This window comes from Eretmochelys imbricata, chromosome 8, assembly GCF_965152235.1.
Source record: "Eretmochelys imbricata isolate rEreImb1 chromosome 8, rEreImb1.hap1, whole genome shotgun sequence".
Classification (NCBI taxonomy): domain Eukaryota; kingdom Metazoa; phylum Chordata; order Testudines; family Cheloniidae; genus Eretmochelys; species Eretmochelys imbricata.
The window spans coordinates 32,719,960-32,746,166 of NC_135579.1; the positions used below are offsets into that span (position 1 = coordinate 32,719,960).

Here is a 26,207-nt window from a genome sequence, read left to right on the forward strand (position 1 = left end):
CTAGCTATGGATAAGTGAGTTCTTGCCAGACAGGATGCTATCAAACAGTTTTCTGTAAATCTTCTAGGCTTTTCCCTTTCTCTGGTGGTGATAGATTGGATCACCTTTTTAACAGCCCCAAACTGCCTTATTTCAGTGTGACTGGTGAGGACGTGACCATTCACTTCCCAGCTTATGGCTGCCCCTGCTGTTTAGCCAAAGGCCTTAGCCTAAGAACAGGGCCTTAGACTGTCACAGTAAGAGAAGGCCCTTACACGGGCAGACAGTGATTTTGATTCTTTCTTTTATACCTCTATAACTAGCTAAGTGATAAGAATACACCTCAATTCTTAAAGTATAGATAGGCCTTTTCAGACAGGCCTGAATATCTATATCCTAACATATGGCTCTCTGAAATGAGATGTACAGAGCCGCATATCTCTAATGTTCATGTAATTGTTACCTGCAGCTCCTGTGCAAGCACTCCCAATTCATCACACATCCTGAGGCAAAGAATGTCCCATTTGGCAAAGTTCACTACATGACTTAAGGCTGGGAATGAGCAGCAGGGGCGGATCAACTCTTACAAAACAAATATCGTGTGTGTGCAAAAATACACCTTAATATAAAGAATGTGGGAAGAGGCATAGGCGCCGAGTCCGTGGGTGCTCTGGGACTGGAGCACCCACGGGGAAAAATTGGTGGGTGCAGGGTCCCGCCCCCCTGCCCCAGCTCACCTCTGCCTCCACTCCACTCCGCCTCCTCCCCTGAGCACGCCGCTGGGTCCTGCTTCTCTGCCCTCCCAGCCAGCACTCGCTCCGTGAAACAGCTGTTTCGCGCGGCAAGCCTGGGAGGGAGGGAGGAGGAGGAGGAACGCGGCGCATTTGGGGGAGGAGGCGGGGATTTGGGAAGGAATCTAATAGAAACAGGGAAGAGCGAAGCTGGGGCAGGGCGGGGGCGGCACAAGCACCCACCGGTGCCGACAAAAGTTGGCACCTCTTGGAAGAGCAATAGTGAAAGTATGCTGGTACAAAATCTGCTAAACAACCCAAGTCTCTGTGCTCACCTCACCCTAGTGATGGGCTCTCTGCACTGGTTCCCGATTGAGAATTGCATGCAGTTCAATGCCCTTACAGAATTTGTCCATGGAATTGGGTCTAGTTATCTCATTGAGTCTTCTTCCATGACTATGTTGTACCACAACATCTACATTCTCTAAAACAGGGATCAGCAACCTTTGGCATGAGACCTGCCAGGGCAAGTCCCCTGGCGGGCTGGGACGGTTTGTTTACCTGCTGTGTCCGCAGGTTCGGCCAATCGCAGCTCCCAGTGGCCACGGTTCGCTGTCCCAGGCCAATGGGGGCTGCAGGAAGCGGCGGACAGCACATCCTTCGGCCCGCGCCGCTTCCCGCAGCCCCCATTGGCCTGGAGCGGTGAACTGTGGCCAGTGGGAGCCGCCATTGGCAGAACCTATGGACACGGCAGGTAAACAAATTGGCCCGGGCTGCCAGGGGGTTTACCCTGGTGGGCCACAGGCCAAAGGTTGCTGATCCCTGCCCTAAAACAATAAAATTGTCACCCAGTACATAGAGACTCATGACAGAAGGAAAGAGAACTTTCACCATAGCTTTAACCAGACTATGGAACTTGGTCCGAAACGAAATAAGAATGAATGCAGACCTCAGGTTTCAGAGTAGCAGCCGTGTTAGTCTGTATTCGCAAAAAGAAAAGGAGTACTGGTGGCACCTTAGAGACTAACCAATTTATTTGAGCATAAGTTTTCGTGAGCTACGTGCATCCGATGAAGTGAGCTGTAGCTGACGAAAGCTTACGCTCAAATAAATTGGTTAATCTCTAAGGTGCCACTAGTACTCCTTTTTCTTTTTGCAGACCTCACTATGTTCAAAATAAATGCAAAACACATCTCTTTGACTTGGTGTTCCTTAAATTTTTTGTTCTCTCTCTCTCCCTCACATTCATACACACCATACACTAGTCACACAACCTATAAGTTAATATTTCTCTAAAGGAAAAAATAGAAAGAAATTTTGTAGTGTAGACATGGGCTATGCGATAGGCTTTTGCTAGCACAGCTGTGTAAGTCAGAGATCACATCTCATCACACCTTTGACCAACAGAGATATGCCGCCAAAAGCTTGCAGTGCAGACCTGACCCAAGGATAATGGATGAAAATATTTCCATGTGAGTTTGGAGGAAGCCAGAAATGCTTTTGAGAGTGTGACCAGCCCCCTTCATTTCAGTGAGGTGTTAACTCAGATCTCCATGATGGTAATCTGAATATCAACATTTTTAACTGATTCATTCCTCATGTCAGGCCTTATCTGTACAGTGATACCACTTTAATTATATTGATCTATTTTAAAGTGGTAGAGTCCCTTTAGTGCACACACAGTTATAGTCCCTTGGCTATGCGGACACTATTCCTTTAAGGCAGGGGTTCTCTCATCACACCATGACCCCCTTCTGACAACAAAAATTACTACGTCTCCAGAAGTGGGGACCAAAGCCCAAGCGCTTCAGCCCCAGGCACGGGGCCTGTAACCTGACCCTTGTCACCCAGAGCTGAAGCCCTTGGCCCTGGGTGATGGGGCTCAGGCTTCTGCCCTGGACCCCAGCAAGTCTAACGCCAACCCTGGTGACCCTATTAAAATGAGGTTTTGACCCACAGTTTGAGAACCGCTGCTCTAAGGGTATGTTTACACAGCTCCACACGCATGGCTGGGCCATGCCAGCTGACTCAGGTGAAGCGGTTCCAGTGAAGGGACTGTTTGAGTGCAGACACTCCGGCTCCAGCCCCAGCTCTGGGATCCTGCCACTTTGCCTTATTGGGATCCAGGAAGTGGGTGTGTGAAGCCTGCCCACTGCTAAAGGATCCCCCCCCAGCCTAAGTGGGGGGTCCACACGACCTGGAAAACCAAATAATTACAGGGGACAACTAATGAACAACAGGGACAGGAGTGCGGTCAAAGGGTCAAATGAAGAGAACCAGACGGGGACACCGAGCAGAGGAACCCGGACAGCGCCCACTGCTCCTCAAAGGCGTCAAGGGAGTCAGTGGACGCTGCCCAGAGGAACTCTGCCCAGAGGCATGAATGAACGGAGGATCAGAAATAGGCTCCACAGTCACAGGAGACTCCATTGGCCAACCTCCTCACCCTGGTTTTATAGATGGCCACTTTAGCTAGGGCCAGGAGGAGGTTGACCAGGAGGTCCCGCGACTTAATGGGGCCACGGACAGGGAGTGCATAGATAAGGAGGTGAGAGGAAAAGTGCAACCAAAATCAACAAAATATTCATGAGGAGCCGGAATAGGAGCTGCAGCCTGGCACACTCCAGGTAGACGTGCGGCAGGGTTTCCCTCACGCTGCAAACGGGGCAGGTGTCCGGGATTGGGGTGAACCGCGCCAAGTACACGCCCGTGCTCACGGCCCCGTGAAGGAGCTGCCAACTGATATCCCCGGCGGGCCTCGGGACCAAGGTGGAATATAGGCTGGCCCACCAGCTCCTGCCACTTTGCAGGCGCTGGAGTCTGGGCTCCAGCCTGACCATCTACACCGCCCCTTAGCTCGAGCTCCTCGAGCCCAAGACAACTAGCACGCGCCAGCTGCAGGGGTCTAACTGCAGTGTAGACATACCCAACAGCAGGGCCCTGCTGGTCAGGGGCGTGAAGAGGGCTGAGCTGCCTGAGGGGATCTACACTGCAGAGCCCTGCCAGTGTGGCGCAGCCGCTTCCTACGGTTCCCATCCTGGCAGGGGAGCACGCAGGGCTGTATAAACCGCCCGCGCGGCGGTGTCCCCTGAGCGGGTCAGGCCTCGGAAGGGCGTGTGGCGGGGGTCACAGCTCTGCCGAGGCTCTTTCTGTCGCCACACAACACGTGACATTGGGGGCCTAGCCCCAGATGCACACGGCTGCGGGAGAGCCCAGCCCACTTCCCCTCAGCCGCAGTTAACTTGTGTTCGCGTGGAGGGGCGCGGCTCAGGGGGGTTGCCGCGAGTGATAATAGCCAGGAACAGGAGACACCGACCGCCATTTTGAGCACAAGGCGCCCCCCCTTTCCCGGGTTGAGGGGACAGAGAGCTCGCGAGAGCCCACACAGCAAGGAAGCGAAGGAGCACGCGAGCGAAGCCGGCGCACGCGCAGCGTAGACACTAGGGGGTCGCGTAGCTGCCGCGGTGGAGAAAGGCAAGAGGAAGGGGCGGGGTTACAGAGTGCAGCTCTCGCGAGAACACGGAGGCTATATAGTGGTGTGGGGGTGGCGAAAGCTTCCCCTCAGTGCAATTCCGTCCGGAGAGCGCATCCACTAGCCCCCCGAGGAGCAGGCCCGAGACTATGGAGGACAGCATGGACATGGAGAGCATGGGCCCTCTGCGCCCCCAGACCTTCCTCTTCGGTAACGACCCGCGCCGCCCACGATCGGGCCCGTCCCGCCTGGGGACCGCTATCCTCGCGGGCATGGCGCGGGCGCCTGGGCCCAGGCTGCTCACGGGGTGGCAGCGCGCACAGGGGCTGAGGGGGAGGGGGCGCGGGACGAGGGTTCGCGGCGGGGACTCCGCAGAGCCGCTCTAGGAGCGGCAGCCCCCCCACCCCTCCGACCCCACGTGGCTGGCGCTCGCACGTGGCGTCTGCTCCGGCCTCGAGCTCCTGGCAGCGGCCGGCGCTTTGTTCCTTCTGCTCCCCGCGTTCCCCCGGCAGGAGCAGCCGCTTCTCCCCGGGGCTGGTTCCCGAGCTAGCTAGTTCCGAGCGGCTAGTTCCCGGGGATGCGCTTCCCTCGCGCGCGGCGGGCCTGCAGCCGGTAAATGCCCTGGGCGCACATGGCAGCGTGGGGCGGCTGCGTCTCGGGGTGAAGCACGTGGAAGGGCCGCGCTGTGAGCAGAGAAAAGGCGTGGGCGGAACCGGGCCCCGCTTGTGAACCCCGTAGGCCCATATTTAGTACGCGATCGGCCCCACTGCAGCTAACTGTTTTAATACATTTGAATCTCAGCAGCTTTCACAAATGATTCTCTGAGACCCCTTAAAAATTACCGACACTTGCGAATTACCAATCAGGTGACCAAATAAGAAGCAAATATTGTGCTCTGCCTTTTTCTAGCGTACTAACAAATGTTCTGTCCTTTTTTTTTTAAAGGTTAGCTTTGGTATTGAGACCTCGCTGCGTTTCTTTCTGCTATTAAATCTGAGATGTGAGCATTGAGGAACCCTGCATTTTGTATACAAATTTAGATTTTTGAAGTGCAAGCTTGTAGGTTTTGGCTTTACTAACGTCTAATAAATAAGTACTGAAAGGAAAGACATTTTAATATGTAATAAATATATGTGCAGTTTTATAGTTAAAATATTTTACCTGTAACTTAACCGAACTTTTGCAGGTTGTGAACTAAAAGCAGATAAGGAGTATCACTTCAAGGTGCACGATGAAGAAAATGAACACCAGTTGTCACTGAGAACAGTAAGTACTTGTGCTTGGAAATTTAAGATTATGGTCCTGTGGAAGGTAGCTTTCAGCCTTCATAATCATGGGAATCATAAATGAAAATCATTGAATCACTTTTATCCTGCTGTATAGTTTTGTGTGTTGGATGTTGTGTATTTCAGTGGTGCTTTTGTGAAATTTATAAAAGCTACTTAAGTATTTTGGGATAGATACTTAAGAGTAAAATTACATGAAACTTGTTATTTTCTATTCAGTTCCCATAATTTGTATTTAAATTTCTTCAGAATTATTGATGTAATTAAAATTTACTAAGAACTCTTCTTTTTTGATGAAGAGAAATTAATTTTAAAATAAGCATGTTATGTATGTCAGATTTATATGTCGGAACGCTGTTTTGGAAAAGTAAAAACAATTTAATACAAATTGAGTAATGATTATACCTTTCACTACTGCAAAAATTAAAATACCTGTATGTCAAGCTTAAACATTTACTTACCAAGCAATTTGTTCAGTTGCTTGCCAGTTTAAGAATTCAGGATTCTTTTCTATTGCAAGACTTGATGAAATAACTGTGTGTGATATCACTGCTTTTGCCATATAGCAGGGTGGATTGATTTAAGTCACTGGTTTTAATCATTGCAAGCAGGAAACTTTAATTTAAATCCTCAATTTTAGTCATGTTTTGCAATTTTTCCTTTGTCTTACAGATGTTGATTTTCATTTGTTAATCAAAATATTTTGATTTGCAGCTAAACATAGCCTTTATGTTAAGTTTGGTGGTGGTTTTTGCTAGCAACATTTAATTATGCTGTGACATATCTTAACTTACACTTAGATTCTTAATTTTTACCTGTTAGAAAATGGTGAATGATGTACTTTGACAATGGTTTTTTTATTACTTTTTCTCATGCTGTATTTGGATAGAAATGCAAATTTTATTAAAATGCACAAAATAAAATTTTAACTTTACTAAATAAAACTACTTTAAATGTGCTGGTACATAAGAAAAAAGTTGAACAAAACATGGTTTGTGTTTAAAGCTAAGTAAGTCTTATCTGTAGTTAGTGAGTTGAACTGATTATGTCTGGTCACCATATCCTTCAAGATTTTAGAACTAGTAGATCTCATACAAACATAAGAATGGCCCTACTGAGTCAGACCAAAGGTCCATATAGCCCAGTATCCTGTCTTCCAACTGTGGCCAGTGCTGGGTACCCCAGAGGGAATGAACAGAACAGGTTCCATCCCCTGTCGCTCATTCCCAGCTTCTGGCAAACAGGCTAGGGACACTATTCATAGAATCATAGAATATCAGGGTTGGAAGGGACCTCAGGAGGTCATCTAGTCCAACCCCCTGCTCAAAGCAGGACCAATCCCCAACTAAATCATCCCAGCCAGGGCTTTGTCAAGCCTGACCTTAAAAATATCTAAGGAAGGCGATTCCACCACCTCCCTAGGTAACGCATTCCAGTGTTTCACCACCCTCCTAGTGGAAAAAGTTTTTCCTAATATCCAACCTAAACCTCCCCCACTGCAACTTGAGACCATTACTCCTTGTTCTGTCATCTGCTACCACTGAGAACAGTCTAGATCCATCCTCTTTAGAACCCCCTTTCAGGTAGTTGAAAACAGCTATCAAATCCCCCCTCATTCTTTTCCGCAGACTAAACAATCCCAGTTCCCTCAGCCTCTCCTCATAAGTCATGTGTTCCAGTCCCCTAATCATTTTTGTTGCCCTCTGCTGGACTCTTTCCAATTTTTCCATATCCTTCTTGTAGTGTGGGGCCCAAAACTGGACACAGTACTCCAGATGAGGCCTCACCAATGTCGAATAGAGGGGAACGATCACATCCCTTGATCTGCTGGCAATGCCCCTACTTATACAGCCCAAAATGCCATTGGCCTTCTTGGCAACAAGGGCACACTGTTGACTCATATGCGCTTCTCATCCACTGTATCCCCTAGGTCCTTTTCTGCAGAACTGCTGCCTAGCCATTCGGTTCCTAGTCTGTAGCGGTGCATGGGATTCTTCTGTCCTAAGTGCAGGACTCTGCACTTGTCCTTGTTGAACCTTGTTGAACCTTGATCAGATTTCTTTTGGCCTAATCCTCTAACTTGTCTAGGTCCCTCTTTATCCTATCCCTACCCTCCAGCGTATCTACCTTTCCTCCCAGTTTAGTGTCACCTGCAGACTTGCTGAGGTTGCAATCCACACCAGCTTCCAAATCATTTATGAAGATATTGAACAAAACCGGCCCGAGGACCGACCCTTGGGGCATTCCGCTTGATACCGCCTGCCAACTAGACATGGAGCCATTGATCACTACCCTTTGAGCCCGACAATCTAGCCAACTTTCTATCCACCTTATAGTCCACTCATCCAGCCCATACTTCTTTAACTTGCTGGCAAGAATACTGTGGGAGACCATGTCAAAGGCTTTGCTAAAGTCAAGGAACAACATGTCCACCGCTTTCCCCTCATCCACAGAGCCAGTTATCTCATCATAGAAGGCAATTAGATTAGTCAGGCATGACTTGTCTTTGGTGAATCCATGCTGACTGTTTCTGATCACTTTCCTCTCCTCTAAGTGCTTCAGAATTGATTCCTTGAGGACCTGCTCCATGATTTTTCCAGGGACTGAAGTGAGGCTGACTGGCCTGTAGTTGCCAGGATCATTCTCCTTCCCTTTTTTAAAGATTGGCACTACATTAGCCTTTTTCCAGTCATCGTCCGGGACTTCCCCAGATCGCCATGAGTTTTCAAAGATATCCCTGCCCATCCTGGCTAATAGTCATTGATTGACCTAGTCTCCATGAATTTATCTAGTTCTTTTTTGAACCCTGTTATGGTCGTGGCCTTCACAACATCCTCTGACAAGGAGTTCCACAGGTTGACTGTGCATTGTGTGAAGAAATACGTTCTTTTGTTTTTTAAACCTGCTGCCTATTAACTTCATTTGGTGACCCCTAGTTCGTGTTATGAGAAGCAGTAAACACTTCCTTATCTACTTTCTCTACACCCGTCATAGACTTCAGTCGTATCTCCCTTTAGCTGTCTTTTTCAAGCTGAAGAGTCCCAGTCTTATTAATCTCTCATACGGAAGCTGTTCCATACCCCTAATCATTTTTGTTACGCTTTTCTGAACCTTTTCCATTTCCAATATATCCTTTTTGAGATGGGGTGACCACATCTGCAGAGTATTCAAGATGTGGGCTACAATGGATTTATATAGAGGCAGTATAATGTTTTCTGTCCTATTTTCTATCCCCTTCTTAATTATTGCCAGCGATCCGTTTGCTTTTTTGACTGCCACTGCACATTGAGTGCATGTTTTCAAAGAACTATCCACAATGATTCCAAGATCTTTCTTGAGTGGTAACAGCTAATTTAGACCCCATCATTTTATATGTAAATTGGGATTATGTTTTCCAATGTGCATTACTTTGCATTTATCAGCATTAAATTTCATCTGCCATTTTGTTGCCCAGTCAGCCAGTTTTGAGAGATCCTTTTGTAGCTCTTCGCAGTCTGCCTGGGTCTTAACTATCTTTAGTAATTTTGTCACCTCACTGTTACCCCTTTTTCCAGTTCATTTATGAAAACGTTGAATAGGACTGGTCCCAGCAGAGACCCCTGGGGGACACCACTATTTACTATCTCATCCTTTCACACATAGTTTTATTCATCGATTGGAAGAAGAAAACAAGCTTTCCTGCCTTTTCAACTCCTGGTTGTTTTTAACAGTTCATGAGTTAGTCATTAAACTGAAATGAAGAAAATAGCCTCTTCTGCAAATGCAGAGAATATTGCTATCAACAGCTGGGTTAGAACTTCAATAAACTCTGGTTCCAGGTGCTTAACCAGGGACTCTCTCCAGTTCAGTGGTTTGAAATTTGGCAGCAAATGTACTGCTTAATATTATTTTTGTATTTATTTGAATCATTTTAATAATTATAGTAAATTTAGCCCTTAACATAAGATGTTGATTTCAAATCTAATTTAAAATACTTACAATCTTTGATTTTTATACACTCTGCACATAATTTAATAAAGTACGGTATCTTTCATTTATTTCTTCCTAAAACATTTAATGTAGTGATTGATGCAGAATGCCAGAAATGTCTACATTTCAGTGGTGGACTGAAGTGATTTCTATACATATCTGTAAAGCTCCTTGAGATTTTTTTGGATGAAACTGTAAATAGCAGCAGTTGATGAAATCATGCTTAAGTGTAGAAAATACTCTTACTCAGATTTCTTTTAATGTCTTTACCTGTTGATGAGGGAAAGAAAACCCTGGACTCAGTTTAGAAGATGTTCCTTTAAAACATATAATTATGAAGTAATTATGTATGTATGTTAATGCAGGGGCGGGCAAACTTTTTGGCCTGAGGACCACATCGGGTTGTATGGCTGTGCCTCCCCAAACAGCCAGGCGTGGCTCTGACCCCGCCCCCCTGATGCCCCCTCCGGTGAATCCTGCCCCATCCAACCTCCCTGTCCCCGATGCTTGTGTGCACCTCTCCCTGTCCCCTGCCCCATCCTTCCCTCCCTGTCCCCTGACTGTCCCCCTGCCACTCCATCCTCTGACCACCCCAACCACTATCCATGCCCCTGCCCCCTGACCACCACCCCGAACTCCCCTGCCCTCTGTCCAACCCCCACCCTGTCCCCTTACCGCGCTGCCTGGAGCACTGGTGGCTGGCAGCGCTAGAGCTGCGCCGCCCAGAGCACCAGGACAGGCAGCCATGCTGCCCGGCTGGAGCCATCCATGCCACTGCGCAGCACAGAGCACCGGGTCAGCCCGCAGTTCTGCAGTTGCGCTACTGGCAGAAGCTCGCAGCCCCGCACTGGCATCACAGTGAGCTGAGGCTGCGGGGGAGGGGGAACAGCAGGGGAGGGGCCGGGCAGGAGGGTCCTGCGGGCCGTAGTTTGCCCACCTCTGTTATTGAATGTTTTTCAGTTTGCTTTTAAAGAGAATAAGCATTGAAATGCAAAATTAAATTATTTTAATATTAATATTAAATAAAATTAAATTTATTTTCACAATGCTGAATATGGGTTGGTTGTCCCATATGGAGCTCTAAGGGGGATAATGGTACTTTTACAATTGTTTGTAGCTGTTTAAAAATCAAAGCAAGACAATGATTAAATTTTGCAGTTGATAGACTTTTTACACAAGACGAGCTTAAAAAACATCAATATTTAAGTGTTACATTTTTCTTGCTTTTTCTGGAGTTTTACTGCTTAATTGTCCTTATTTTTGAAGCGTGTCAAAGACTGGAGATTGAGCTCTTGGGTGTACCCAAAATCAATCATGTAATATGAAGACTATTAAATTGTGACAAGTGAAAGCCAAATTAAGTTACATGATAGCAAAGAGCTGGGTACTTAAGTCTGCCTAGTCATTCTTGTGTTAGTTCCTATACACTGTCTCCTGTTCAGAAGAACATACAATCATTACGAGAGCAATGATTCACTTACTAAATGAAACATAACTTTACTGGAGCCAACCGTAGGTTATTCAGTCGTGGATATCATAAGAAAGCTCACACTAAAAACTACTGTCGGGGGCGGGGCGGAATCTATACAGTCTGAAACTGATGCACAATTTTGCTGCAATCCTAACAGTGGGAAAAGGCATTGCCTCTAATGCAGTTACTGTGGGATAAGAACCGTTCTTATTCATAAACACACTTCTAGCAGTTAAGGTGTCACATACAAACTCAAAGAAGTAAAGTTAGGCCAGTTGCATGCCTGCTTCTCCACCACACTTCAGCACTGTCACAATCGCCATATGCTATAGGGAACACACATTTTTAACTCTGCTTGAGTGTGGAGGGATGATAGCCTTCCAGCATCAGTACAGAAAGTTTGTTCTGAAATATTCAGCATCCTGGACAGCATTTTTCATAATTTAACAAATTGTAATTTATTAATAAATGCATAGTAAGCCTCTTAAAAAGTAGCCCATCCCTTAAATAAATGCTACGAAGATCAGTTTAAAAAAAATGCCATTTTGAGGCTAAAAAAATCATGACACTCAAAATAAAATTCTTAAGGGTCTGATATTTAAATAAACCTCAGGATAACATTGATTTGAAAAATTTCAGGAAGTTCAATCTTTAAGCGGATTGGGTTGTAAATCAGTGGAAGGTGTATATTTTTCATAGTAAACGGGTTGATTCCCTGTATTTAATGAAAAGTGAAACCAAGCCTTTACAATAAGTTCTTCATTGGGGTTGTGGAGTGTACATTACTAGGAATTGAGATTGTATTTTTGTCTAAAAGATACTCTAGTCTAATCAAACAGGGATTAAAAAATTCCAGAAAGTTCTGTTGCCTGTGTTACGCAGTTCGTCAGATTTCGATCACAATGATCCCTTCTGAATGTCTAATCTGTAAATCTATAGTTTGTACTGCAGTAGTCTCCAGAGACCCCACTTCACTGAAAACTGTCCCTGCCCCCAGGAGTTTCCAGATGAAATATAGATATGCTAATTTACATAAATATTCTCCCAGTAGATGGGGAAGAGGTGAAGTAGATAAAATGGAATCTTCTGATTGTATGTTTAGTAGGTAAAGGTCATAATGAACTACATGTGAACTATATATACGGCAATACATGACATAAATCACTGAGTAGCCTTTCAGATGCTTAACTTGTCTGGAGTAGGTATAGAGAGGTTATTTTACCTCTATTGCGCACTGGTGCTACTGTTTCTGTGAGTTTTGGGGCCCACAAATGGAGAGATTTTAATAAATTGGAGAGGGTTCAGAGAAGAGCCAGAACAATGATGAAAAAAGTTAGAAAACATGTCTTATAGTGATAGACTTGGGCAGCTCAATCTATTTAACTTAACAAAGACAAGGTTAAGGGGTTATTTGGTTACCTTCTATAAGTTCCTACATGGGGAACAAAGATTTAATGAGCCCTTCAATATAGCAGAGAAAGGTATAACACAGTGGCTGGAAGTTGAAGCTAGGAAAATTCAGACAGGAAATAAGGGGTGATGGTGGATTTTCCATCATTAACTTTAAAATCAAGATTGGGTGTCTTTCTAAAAGATCTGGTCTAGCAATTATTTTATGGAAGTATTATGGCCTGTGCTATACAGGACATCAGACTACATGATCACCATGGTTCCTTATAGATTCTGTGGCCATAAGTTACATGGCTTCCTGACACAAACTCAGCTGCTACTCATAGCTGTTGGAAGGCTATTAGCCGCTCCTGTGAGCTGCTAATGCAGTCTCTTGCCACAAAAGGATAGATAGGGTGGGCAGATCAACAGACATACAAAACAGTTGCTGTCAGTCAGCAAAACACAGCAGAACCGTTGTCCCTGGTTTTTATGTGAAAGGATAAAAACACTTACCTATTCATTTTCTCCACACCATTCATGACTTTATAGACCTTTGTCAAGTCTCCACTTTGTTGTCTTGTCTTCTAAGCTGAATGGTCCCAATCCTTCTAATCTCTCTTCACATAGAGGATGTTCCATACCCTTAATCGTTTTTGTTGCCCTCTACTTTCAATCCTAACCTTTTTTGAGATGGTGCGACCAGAACTGTGTGCAATATTGAATAAACAAGCAGTAGCCTTAATCAGATCTTATAAGATACTGGCCTCACTTTCATCACAGATACCTGGCTAGAACTCCTGTCTGGACCAAACAGCTTTCCCCAGCCAGTTAATTGGTATGGTGTAAGTCTAGAGAGAACAAGAGGTGAGGTGGCTGTGCTGTTTTCATCTGTGCAAGTCAGTGTCCCTGGAATATCCGTTACCAGATGGATTCACCTGGCCCACTAGATCAGTTTGATCTTAGTCACTATGGTTTTGGGGAATGATGGAACTATACAAATATACAACTAAACACTATAAAAACCTTGTTTTGTTCAATGTATCTTATAGCATAAAAAGTTCAGTTTGGTTACTATTTTCTCATTATTGAAAATTAATAATTCAGGTTATATCTAACTGCAGTCTGATGCTAATTAAATAAGTCTCTGGTGGTTTCACTGCAGAAAGATAACCAAAAAACATATCTTTACTTAGTCTTAAGGGGTAAAAATACTGTTAAAATTGTGAATTACTTTCAAATACATTTTAAATTCTAAGTTTCTTCTAACAGTTTTGGCAATTTAAGAATGGTGGTTCAGCTTTTCATAAAGGATAATATATTTCACTTCTTGCATAGGTCAGTTTGGGTGCTGGTGCCAAAGATGAATTACATGTCATAGAAGCAGAGGCATTGGACTATGAAGGGAACCCTATTAAAGTCACGCTGGCATCTTTGAAAATGTCAGTCCAGCCTACGGTAAGGACAAACCTATATATTATTGATAAACTTTGGTGTCAAGTGGTAATCTCAGCTAAGAAACACTAACAAAGTAGAAATAATAAAGCAAATCCTTGTTTCTAACTTCAGGAGTTAAATGAGAATTTTTAAAATACTTCTGTTTCATTTGTATTCTTGGATGGGTCTCTAGTCAGTTCATTCTCAGGTTCTTGGACATGAGCATAACTGTCATTTAATTTGGAAAATGGAAGAATTTTTAACTTTATAAAGCTTCCATTTTAATTAAAATATGGGGGGGGGAATTGGGTGGTCTAATGTTTCTTTAATCTCTTAATGGAAGCTTATTTTGTGCTAAGCTGGATCTGAGTGGGTTTCCTTAATTTAGAGCGATTTCAGTTATTTGTAAATCACAGTGCATGTTACTCAGCAAATGTGCACCTAGGTGTTCATTCATAACTGCACGTGTCAGTGATGAATTTCTGTTGCTTTATTCATTAGTCCTGTAGAGCCAACAAGTGTGAGATAGATGTTACTCCTTATGCATAGTTTATTCCAACTGCACCTGTGCATACCCTTTGGGGGAAGGCATTGGGTTACACAGTGGTGAAGAGATGATTATAAAGGTGGAATTGAGGGGCCAGGTAGACCCACACAACCTATATACTGATGTTGATCTATAGTGAGATGAGAACTCAGTTTGATTCTCAGACCCCAGGGAGGTTTTTAGATACCTGCCAGGGTTCTCTCTTGGTCTTACCTGTTTAATATGAGTCTAGTGGAACACTGTAGAGCATGAGTGAGGTACTGTACTGGGTACCACTTGTATGTGGGTTATAAATAATGCCTGCTGAACATTCTAATAATTCCTTCTTGACTGTTGCTATGAGGAAGCTGCTGGTTTGTTGTGTTTGTGTTAATGCCAGCTCTTTCAGCTCTACCATTTTCATTGTTTCTGCATCATTTCGGTTGGCTGCCTGTTCTGGCACTTATTATTTGGTGGTCAGGTGTTGACTAAGTTGCTGTTAAATAACCAACATACTTTCTCTTCAGGTTTCTTTAGGTGGCTTTGAGATTACACCTCCAGTTGTTTTGAGGTTGAAATGTGGTTCAGGGCCAGTTCATGTCAGTGGCCAGCATCTTGTAGGTATGTTATATTTAAAAATGCATTGAGAAGACTTACAAGTTTCATATTAGTCACAAATATAGAATACATTCTAAACCAGGGGTCTCAGACTCAAATGACCACGAGGGCCACGTGAGGACTAGTACATTGGCCTGAGGGCCGCACCACTGACCCCTGGCCCTAACCCTACTCCACCCCTTCTCTGAGGGCCTGCCTCTTCCCACCCCTTCCCTGAAATCCCCACCCCTAACTCGGCCCCCTCCCTGCCCACAGGGGGTCGGGATGCGGGGTGCAGCAGGGGGTTCAGGGCAGGGGTTGGGGGGGGTGGGGGCTCAGGGCAGGGGGTTCGGCTGCAGGAGGGGTTCTGGGGGTGGGTCCAGCCTGGTGCGCACATGGGTCTGTGTGTTGCCCTGGCCGCTCGCACGGCCAATGGGAGCTTTGGGGAGGTACCTGGAGGAGCGGCCAGGGCAACACAGAGACCCCTGTGCCCCTCCTCCCCCAGGTCCTGTCCACTTCCGGGAGCAGCGTAGGGGCCAGGCAGGCAGGGAGCCTGCCCTGTCCCCAGTGTGCGCCAGGCTGGAGCTACTCTAGGTAAATGCTGGTGGGGTGTGGGTGCCATGGGGAGCTGGCGGGCTGCAGAAAATAAGTACGCGGGCCGCGTGTTTGAGACCCCTGTTCTAAACTGACCAAACTGGTGAGAGTTTGTGTTTGAGACCCCTGTTTTAAACTGACCAAACTGGTGAGAGTTTGTGTGTCAGCCCAGGTAAAGCTCCCTCTGCTGGACACACTAGGCCAAAAAGGACCCTTCTACAAAAGCATGAGCCCATGTTCCTCTTTCAGCCTCTGGTTTTAAATGCTATCATTAACACCCAGTTTCTTTGTTTCCTCTTTCTGGGAAAATTCCACTGCTTTAGACTCCTGCCCTATCCAGAGTAGTTGGAAAAAACTGGTGTCAGCTAAGATGTGGCCATTCCATTGTCCTAAGATTGTTCCCATTCAAATGGGAACAATGTTATGTTAATGATTCTCCATTGTCCCTGGTCCTAGAAGGACACAACCCTTACACTAATAGTATATGACTGACCCCATGTCTAGTGAAACATTCATCAGTAAATTTTGTAAAATTAACCATATTTATAGGTTGAACATAGAAAGATACCCCAAATAGTCACAGCTTGATTTTTGGGTAACATGGTTGCTTACTAGTGGAAAAACTACTTCTGCATTTGTTAATTCTAAAACCCCTCAAGGGAACTCCAGTTCTAGAAAATGGACAGTGATATGTGTGTTTTGAGGTTAAAAAATGACCCATTTTTTTGTAGCTCTGGGTGACCCTAATATGGTAAACATTTTGACCTTGTACAAAAATATTCGTGTATTGTTTCTTAGCATTAGAGGAAGAACCAGAGTCTGAAGATGAAGATGAAGTGAAGATATTAAACACTTCTGCGAAGAGACCAGCAAGCGGAATAGCAGCTAAAACTCCACAGGTAGAGTTGACGTTTCTTATGAAGTAAGTTCAGGACTTTCTCCTGGAAGAGTTTATATCACTACCACCTAAAGCAGAGTAAGCAGCTGGATTCCTTACTGCGATTAAGGTGGTGATTGTTGACAACTGTAGGAGAAAGGTTACTTGATACTCAGATCCTGGAAATCAGTACTAAGACTTTCCCATACATGGTTCTAAAGTATATTTAACAGTATTTTTAAAGTCTGACTGGATGTTAGTGGTTAGCATTTTTCAGTTTGCTTTTTAGTGTAAAAATTGGGGTTGAATGTATAACTGGTGGTAGTGAAAACCATATCCTGTGTAGTTAAATTGCAGATAATGCACAATGATGGGCCTTGTCACATAGTATTCCATGCTAGTATTCTTTCTTAGTTTGTAGCATCAGCTGTATTTTTAAAACAAATGCATATCTTGGCTTATGGTGAGCATATGGTTAACTCCTTTAACTTCATCAGTGTTTAAACTTGCTTCTGGTGTTTTAGACCTTGGGCTTTCTTTTCTTGGTTCTTGTTACAGGGATTTGGTAAACCTTTTAATTTATTGGCATTAACAGAACCGATTTTTCTGACTTGTCTACATCTATAAAAGTTGCAGTGGTTCAATTTTAACTTAATTTAAAAAATGATTTAGTTAAACCAGGTCCTTAAAACTAATCAGTTTTAAACCAGTATCGTTTTAGTTTGTGTCCGTAAATTTATCAATACAAAGTAATCCAATACAATTCAGGTATAAATCAGTTTGAAGTACCAACACACAAGTTGGCACCAGGTTACTTATTTGATATAAAGTGACACATTTAAACTGGTGGAACTCTAGAAGAGGCCTTCATCTTGTTGGGGATACAGTACTGTTTATGGGAAGAGCAAATTTCTGACAAACCTTATGTACCATCTGTATTGCACATTCAGAAAACCATTTGTTTAACTTTGTAACCAGATTTGTAACAAATCTTTTCTCTAAAGAAAAAAGCAAAACTGTTAGAAGATGATGAGGAGGATGAAGATGATGACGATGACGATGAGGATGAAGAGTGTGTATCTTTCTCCTTTCTTTTTGCAGTGCATTTTGAAATGTTTAGTTTTCAGAAGTAGTGACTTCCAAGCATGAAAAATATGCATGACATTGAATCAAGGGTATTTAGTTCTTACTTAACCTAGAAATTTTATAGTGAGCCTTACCTCCAAATATGATTTGGCTTCATGTGTCATGATGTTGTTGTATAGATTACGTTCAACACTGACTCAAGATCGGGAGTCTGTTTTAGGCATTTGGGAAAGTGATGGGATCTTTCTTTTAAAAAAAAAAAAAAAAAGAGATCCCCTATACGTATGTGCAAGAATTTTTTTGTAGGAAATGGTGTTGAGATATTCCAGTTCAGTTAGAGGAGCAGGGCTAAGTGTCTTATTGAAGCACATAAATGAATCCAGGAGCACTTGCTGAAGTGCTTCTGTGAGAGGCTGCTGTGTTGAAAACTGTAAGGGAAAACAAATGATAAAAAATGACATCTGACCCCTTCAGCAAAACTTCTTAATCTTCTGGCAGCACGCTACTTCTGTACTAAAGCAGAATCTAGAGGTAGCATAGGGGGTGAGAAAACCAGAGGGAAGAGAAGTGTTAGGGGCAAGTGCAAAGGTAGGCAGAAGTGGAGATCTGAAAGAAGGGAAGAAAGCCATTTAAGCCGAACAACCTAGGTTTTAAATCTTCTATTATGAACACTTTTTTGTAGAGCATCTTAATATATATTTTTCTCATTACTTTATAAATACAAAACTCTGCAGAGTATGCTGCATGTACTTGAAGTGGCAATTTCCAAGCATGAGATAGAGTTTTCCTAAGTTACTCTTACTGCAGTAGTAAGTGGAAGAAAATTAGAAAAATGGTCTTTTAGTGTTAGAAAGATTCTCTGCTTTGCTTGATACCCATTCTTCCAAGATGGGTAGTAAAATATTAACCTTATAGAAGATTCTTTTCAAGTTGGTGGTCTAACTTGCTTTTGACAAAGTCCACTTACTTCACTAAAACATCTTCCATTGAAAGAACAGGAATGAGGATGAAGTCACTGAAAAATGAACTGTTTGGGTTAATTGAAACAGTTATGTACCTATTGGGGTGGGCTTCTTAGTAATGTAATTTTTAATTCTAGTGATGATGATGATGATTTAGATGAAGAGGAAGAAGAGAAGATTCCAATGAAGAAAGTAAGTAGTCTTCATATTTGAGACCATGTTTGTCTGGATTTTTGAAAACTTGCAGATCTTTAGTATCAGTCACCCTAAAACATAATGAAAATCGTGGTTACATATTTAGGTAGTAGAAACTTCTGTCTCAGATACACATGACTGTTGTAGCTTTCTGCTTATTTTATGTAATTCAGTTTCAACTTTGAGACCATTGAGGTAATGCAAAAACCCAAGTAGCTGACTCAACCCTGTATGTACAGCCCTGCAGAAAACTTATCAGTATGCTACAGGAAATTAAACCACCGGCTTTCATTTCATTCAGAATTATTTGATCTACAAATTATATATGAATAGTTATTTAATTCAGTTTCTGTTGTCACAGTTGTGTGCAGACTCAAAGCCTCTAACTTTTAAAAACAGTTTTGCCCAAAGTTTGTTTTTACTTACTGATACTGCTAACAGGTTAGTTGTCTTGAACTTCCAGGTTTCTTTTAACTAATCCAGTTAATCCTAGGTTTTTTCTTTGCATGCTCATACATACGTTCCTTAATCCTCCTTGGTATATTTGGCCAACTCTCAAACTAAGTATGTGCTAGTTCAAGGGCTCCCAGTGGAATTGGGGCACATAATTTAGTAGAGTTTGCCAGGTGTGGGCATAAACATTATTGTAATTAGCTAGAAAATGAGTTGGTACAAAATTGGGTACTGGGGGGCAGAGGAGTTTGGCCTGGCAAATCCCATAATGAAAATGGGGTGCAGCCTGGTTCCAGTATCAGTCGGGCCATAGAGTGCACCTCTTCTGAAGAAATCCAGGGATTTCTTGGTAAGCTTGGGTGTTGATCACCAAGTGTGGAGGGGGATGAAAATCTTCAGATAATTTTAGGATATGTCAAGTATTACAGAAGTTTATTTTCATCTTTAAAACTTGTAAATTTATCCTGTAGGGAAACTTCTTTTATGTAAAATATCCAGCTGCCTGGGAAAAGCTTATTTGTGTTATTTTTCACTGCAAATGATCGATTTGATGTTTAAAATTGGCAACCTGCACTCCTTAAATTAATGGGATACTTTACACCTTGTTTAATCTTTCAGTCTTTTTGCAGACTTGGGACAGCATCACATCACTTCATATTTCAAAAGTTACCTTAATCAAAAGGGCTAGGACTTTTAAATAAAAGCTTGGCTGGTCTGTACACAAACTTGTACTGAAATAACAAAATGGTTTCTAATTCACAGCCTGTTTGGTTGTGAGTTCTGTCCAATCCTAGCTATCCTTCCATTTTCCATTCAGTTGTGCATATATGCTTATAACTAGTGAATTGTAGACTTATAATTGGAGTACAAACTTTGGAATGTGTTGATAGGAAATCTTAATCGCTCCATTGTGCTTTTTCTTATCTGTAGCAAGTAATTAACACTTGACCTATCAAATTCCCCATTCCATGTGTGTTCACCCCCTTTGGCCCTGTTATGTGGCAACTGTTCAAGTGCCAGTAGGAGTGCGTTTAGACCATTATTTGCCCTGCTACAGGGCAAATAGCTGGTACTATATAGTGGTACCAGCTGTTTTCTTGCTCATGGAGTTTGGCATAGCAAAAGCAGCAGTGACTTGTTTGTCAAAGTAATCCGGTTTTGCATATAGGATTTAGTAGAATAAAACACAAGGTATCTCCTATGTGTACCCCCTTTGCTCCCGGAAACCTGCATACTTTCTGCCAAAATGACCTGCATATTCATTCTACTTTCATTTGATGTAATGGACCGGAATTTGTCTGCAGTGTATCGAAGCCCATCTTAGATTTTTATAACCTAGACAATTTCAAGTCCTTTAGATTGTGGTTATTTTCACTGCTAAAGTGAGTTCCCTCATTATGAGAAATGCAAGGAAAAATCAGTGTTCTCTTAAATGAGAATAAACCTTTCTAGTTGTCAAGTATTAAAAAAATAAAAATAAATATCTTTGTTCTAAACGGTTTACCTTTGTTCTCCAATTTGCGGTTATTACATAACTTCCTTCGATTGTGAAGGTGCTAAGTGTAAAATTCTTTTAACTTCAGCCTGCCCGGGATTTGTCAGCAAAAAGTACTCCGAAATCAAAGCAGAATGGAAAAGATTCTAAGCCGTCCACGCCGGCATCTAAATCAAAAGTGAGTGACTACGTATAATGGGGAAAAAAAATTCAGTTGAGTGTAACATATGAATGTTGGAAGCGGTGTAGCAGTTCTAGTTGTATTCACCCATAACTTGGTTTCTTGCTTAAAGACTGGACTCATTTCATTATCCACATCTTTTCATTTAAGGATAAAGTTAATAAGGGGACTGGGGTATACAGGCTCTTGGGTGAGCAATCAGCACTGATCTGAATTTGGAAAGAGAATGGTTTATTATCTAGGTTAGCTCAACTAACCATGGACTGCAAAGGGTAGCCAGCTCAGAGCTTAGAAACCCTGAGATACCTACTCTCTCAGATGTTTTGTTCAGCACAGAAGTGGATATGGTCTAGTCACATCCTTGTTATGGTTAGATCTTGACCACCTCCATTGAGGCTAGGATTTGCCTTTGCTCCTGTCCAGTAAGGTGACCTGTTTTGATTAATGTAAGTATTAAGCTTGAGTTCTTAATCCTATCAAATGGCCCCTTAATCAGTGCCAAGCAATTCTCATGTGCTTTTGATTCAGTGACTGCATCAAAAGCCCTTTCCGTTTGCTCTTCACTGATCACATGTGAATTGTGAACTAGGAAAGTTAGGCGGTGCTAGAAATCATTCTGCAAATTTTTGAAATCCTACTGCCATGATTAGTGAGGCAAAGGATTTCTTCTCCACAATAGTGTCCAAGCTCCTAACCAATGCATATGAATGAAGATAGCAGTCATCTTGGGAAAAGTAGCAGGCTAGATTTAAGTAAAAAAGCCATCAGTCCAGGTGATAGCCCTTCTTCAGCATTCCCTCCCCCACCCCCAAAACAACAAAAACCCACACTTTCTGGAGCATGCAGGCATTTGGCTTTTTAGTAGCTTTTTGAGATTGTTTTGGATGAGAGCTATCTGAACTTAGTCCAGATAAGTGAAGTAATGATGGGAAAGGAAAGATCGGGTCTAAGCCTTTGAGCTACAGTCATAGTTCAGACAACTGTTCTTTGCTAGAAAGGCAAGAAAAAATAATTTTCCAGCCAAGCAACTAGAGGCTTGCAGATGTATACTATCCCTTTAGCTGGAATTATCTATAGAATTATAATTAGTAGCTGGAGCAGACATGCACCACTGTTGATGCTGATAACCACCAGCCTAATGGTAATAGGTTGTCTTAGGGCATGGCTACATTGGAAACTTCAAAGTGCTGCTGTGGGAATGCTCCCACGGCAGCGCTTTGAAGTGCGAGTGATTGCGCGCAAGCACTGGAAGAGAGCTCTCCCAGTGCTCCTGGTAATCCACCTCCACGAGGGGATTAGCTGGGAGCACAGCTCCCAGTGCTTGGAGCCTGTCTACACTAGCACTTTAAAGCGCTCAGACTTGCTGCGCTCAGGGGGGTGATTTTTCACACCCCTGAGCCAGCAAGTTAGAGTGCTATAAAATGTGTCGACAGGCCCTTAGTGTTTTTAAGTTGGGTAGTTCCTATTAAGTTTTGCCTTTTATGTTTGTCTTTGGAAGAACTGGGTAGATAATTTTCCTGAGAAGAAAAAGGCACACAAATTTTTCTGTGATTTGGTAATATATCATTTTGTAGTACAGAACGTATTGTTTGTAACCTCAATATCAATCTAAAGTTTGAGTGGTTTGTACATGTGCCCTCTTAAAACCTGTCACCACTTGAAGTGAGGAGCACAAATTAAATAATTTTCCATTTTGTGATGACTTTTCTAATACCTTATTGAAGATTGAGAACATAAAGTCTACTGGTGCAACAGTCATATGGAAACTGGAGCAAGAAGGAATCATTCAGTATTAATATCCATATTTGGTCTTAGTATACTTAAATGATGTCCAATATATTTTTTATATTCAGTCGCTTCCTTTGTATTGTTTGAACAGTGTTTTAATAACTTCATTTCTAAAACAAAAGCTGAAAGTAGTGAGAGAATTATAGTAGCTTCTTTGCAATGGCAAAATCTTGACAAATGTGTAACAAACTGGCTGCTTGTTTCAGACTCCGGCATCTAATAAAAAGGAAAATAAACCACAAAGTCCAAAATCACCAAAAGTACCCCTTTCGCTAGAGGAGATTAAAGCAAAGATGCAGGCAACCATAGAAAAGGTGAGTTTAAACTGATGGAAATGTTTATTTTCCAAATGGAATACTTTGTCCTGGATTTCAAGTAGTTCAGCAATGCTATCCTGATGGAAAGGAGATGTGACAAATATCCTACTAGAAGACACTGAGACGTCAATATGAAAATGGCATTGTAGGGTTTCATGTTTTCAGTCTTCCCTGTATTCAACATTAATTATGCACTCATACTTAAATTTCAAACTCTCTTAAAATTAGACACCTAAAGTCGTATGTAGATACCTAAATCAGCATTTAAATGTCTAATTGGTAATAAAGATGCACAAGGTTGAAAATTTGGCCCTCATTTTGTAAGTAAAAGCTTGTTTGGTCTAGCCCCAGAGACCCTTGTGCGGAATCTGTTAAGGTCTGGGTACTTCATCATTCATCACCTTCAATAAAGAGTTTCACAGACTGAGTTACGCCTTCAGTAATAACTGTGTAACCACCATATCTTCAGTGAGGTTTGGCTAGGTGTAAATGATGGTATAGATGGAGAAACAGGTTGCTATTTTATTCACTTTCAAAGTAACCACACCCTTTACAGCAGACTTAACTTGGAGTGAGTGTGAGCATCTCACTTGTGCAGAGTGGGTAAATATTAGTAAGGCTGCGATTTAGTCACAGGTATTTTTAGTAAAAGTCATGGACAGGTCATGGGCAATAAACAAAAATGCATGGCCTGTGACCTGTCCATGACTTATACCTGTGATTAAATCTTGCTGGGAGGGGGAAGGAGAAGTGGCTGGTGTGGCTCTCCAGGACCACCTGAGCAGCTGACCCCAAGGTCAGCCACACTGGCCCCTGCAGAAGTCACCAAGATTGCAGAAAGTCACAGAATTCATGACTTCCGTGACACAGAGCCCTACATATTAGCTTTGTTTTGTCCTTCAGAATTTGGCTCAAGCTTACCAGTCCTGCTGACCACTTATCTAATTTATAAAATACAAATTGGTTCTAAAATGTAGTCTGACATTTAGTAGAAAACTTGCTTTATCCACACTTTAAGGGTGGAAAACATACTGTTTTAAGCTTACTCATTTTGAATTGTTGGGTATATCATTGCCCTACATGATCTAATAGTGTAAATCTTCAAAATTTTCTTAATGTAATATAATTTTGAATAGCAATTTTTTTGCTGTATGATTGTACAGGATAGGTGGTGGTTATTTTAAAAGAAAATATGGAGGGTGCTGGGGACCACAAGTCCCTGGATGTCTTTAAGAGCTTTAGTCTGCAAATTACTTGTACATTGAATCCCAGAGATGCGTTCCAACTTCATAGATGCCTCACACTTAGGTGCATGTGGATATTAACAGCCAGCAATATAAGGTATAAAAATGTTGGCCACTGATGCTCTGAGATGTGGTGATAGACATTATGCTTGTTTTTTTTAAGGCAAGTCAATTGCATAGGCAAGGGCCTCATACTAGGGTGATGGGTTTGGTAAAAGAACCTTGATGATGCTGAAAATTTTATTTTAAATAACTTTTGATGATAGGGAGGGTTTCCTGACACTATATAGTTAACTTTCAAAATTTTTACTTGTACTAAGGATTTAAGACTTCTTAAGGGTTCTCCATTTATTGCAGCCATTCAGTGGTTTTACATACTAAACCTTTACCTTTTTTTTTTTTTTTTTTTTACAATAGGGTTCTGCCCTTCCTAAAGTGGAAGCCAAATTTGTCAACTATGTTAAGAATTGTTTCAGGACACAGGACCAGAAGGTAACTGAATTTACAGTGGCTTGGAAAAATCCAAAAGAACTTCTGTAACAAGATTTATAGATTCTTTTTCACTTTTAATCTCTACAAGCTTTGGACTTTCAAAGGGTTACAAACCGCAAACAATACCTCACATTAAATAAATGGAAACTGTTTTAAGGGTTTAGTTGGCTATGATGGAAACGCTAATGTTTTATTACATTTTTCCAGCTTTTATATGGTTAGTGAATTATCTCTTGCTTACTAAACCCACAGAATTTTCCTTTTGGCACCACATTGGCTAAGGAAATGAGCTGTGGTTTTCCCTGCTGCTGCATTTGGCAACTTGGGCAGTCTGCTCTTAAACTCCCTTTTGTTAGGGGATGGGCTGGGAAGGGGGAATTTTGCAATAGACATTATGGCAGTCTTATTTCTTTGTCTTCCAAAGTCAACTTGACTCCTGTGAAAGGGCATGCCAAAGGCTGGTATCAGAAAGGTACAGGATTAGTTATTGCTTGACATTAGACTAACCTTGCATGTCTTAGATTTCCCTATCAAAATTCCTGAAGCATAAGGAATTTTATCATTGGAAGAAGGTTTTATGCTTTTCCTGCTTTCTCCAGTGGTCAAAGGTGTTAAATTGACTGATAGACAAAATCATAGGTTCTTGAAAGAAAATGTTTAAAAGCAGTTAGTCCCAGCTACTGAAGTTGATTTGACTTAAGTCAGGGCAGACAGAGTTCAGCCAATATTTGCCTAACTGGTCCACCACACCCTTCCTCTTGACTTTCCTTCACTAGATTCTTAGTGTGCAGTCTCTTTTTTTAAAAAAAACTGCATTTTTAAGTTTTGCTGAAAAGTATATTTGGTTCAGCAAAGTGCATGGCTTATACTCTGCATAGTATGTAAAGGATTCGTTGCCACATTTTTGTGCCTCTTTCTACAAGACTTTGAGGTGTAATCCTTTTAAGCTAATCAGTATTAAAGCAGAGTAGAAACTTGCCTTTTTACCAGCCCATTGTTTGCCACAAATAGCACTTTTTAGAGGATGACAACTTCTTAACACAAACATCCAAAAACACGACTTACTATGTGTTCAACGTAGAGTTGGATACAGCTTTTTTCAGATTACGGCATTTATGTAGCTTTATTTTAATACTTTTAACCAATAGTATAAATGTGTGGAGTAAAGATAAATACAGGAGTAATGATTTTTAAAATACTTCATATATAAAGGCATAGTTCAGTCCAGTTACCTCCAAGTTGTACTATCCAGAAGATAGGTAATTACACCATTTTTAACTTCAACTTCTAACATTTTTGTGTATACTTTCAGGTTATTCAAGCTCTCTGGCAGTGGAGACAGACTCTGTAAGAAAGAAAACAGTTTAAACCATTCATTAAAATGTGCAGTCTTATTTCTGTAACCATTAATATTTGGCTGTCCTTTTTATATATGCTGAAAGAACTTTCCCTACTGTCTGATAAATGTCGTCCAGAATACTTTGCCAAGAATGTGTTGTCCAAAATGCCTGTTTAGTTTTTAAAGACGGAACTCCACCCTTTGCTTCATTTTAAATATGTATGGAATGTTTTGATAAGGCATAGTAGAGGTGGTGGTCAGACAAATGGAAATGGTGGGGAGACTAAATGTACATGTGAAAATAAAATTTAGTATTTTGATAAAGTA

The 26,207-nt window shown here is 42.2% G+C and overlaps 1 protein-coding gene across 1 annotated transcript; it reads left to right on the top strand.

The window, feature by feature from the left end:
* Nucleotides 1-4,235: 4,235 nt before the first annotated feature.
* NPM1 (nucleophosmin 1) lies at nucleotides 4,236-26,207 on the top strand. The gene is made up of 11 exons (XM_077823806.1): nucleotides 4,236-4,392; nucleotides 5,369-5,448; nucleotides 13,636-13,755; nucleotides 14,788-14,881; nucleotides 16,250-16,350; nucleotides 17,333-17,400; nucleotides 18,514-18,568; nucleotides 20,608-20,697; nucleotides 22,695-22,802; nucleotides 24,467-24,541; nucleotides 25,854-26,207. The coding sequence occupies exons 1-11, from the start codon at nucleotides 4,332-4,334 to the stop codon at nucleotides 25,890-25,892; spliced, it is 891 nt and encodes a 296-aa protein (XP_077679932.1). The 5' UTR covers nucleotides 4,236-4,331; the 3' UTR covers nucleotides 25,893-26,207.

Excerpts from the sequence above, each read along its gene's own strand:
- NPM1 (XM_077823806.1), top strand. The coding sequence starts at position 4,332 with ATGGAGGACAGCATGGACATGGAGAGCATGGGCCCTCTGCGCCCCCAG. Across the intron at positions 5,449-13,635 it reads ACCAGTTGTCACTGAGAACA|GTCAGTTTGGGTGCTGGTGC; the intron begins GTAAGTACTTGT and ends CTTCTTGCATAG. Across the intron at positions 16,351-17,332 it reads TAGCAGCTAAAACTCCACAG|AAAAAAGCAAAACTGTTAGA; the intron begins GTAGAGTTGACG and ends TTTTCTCTAAAG.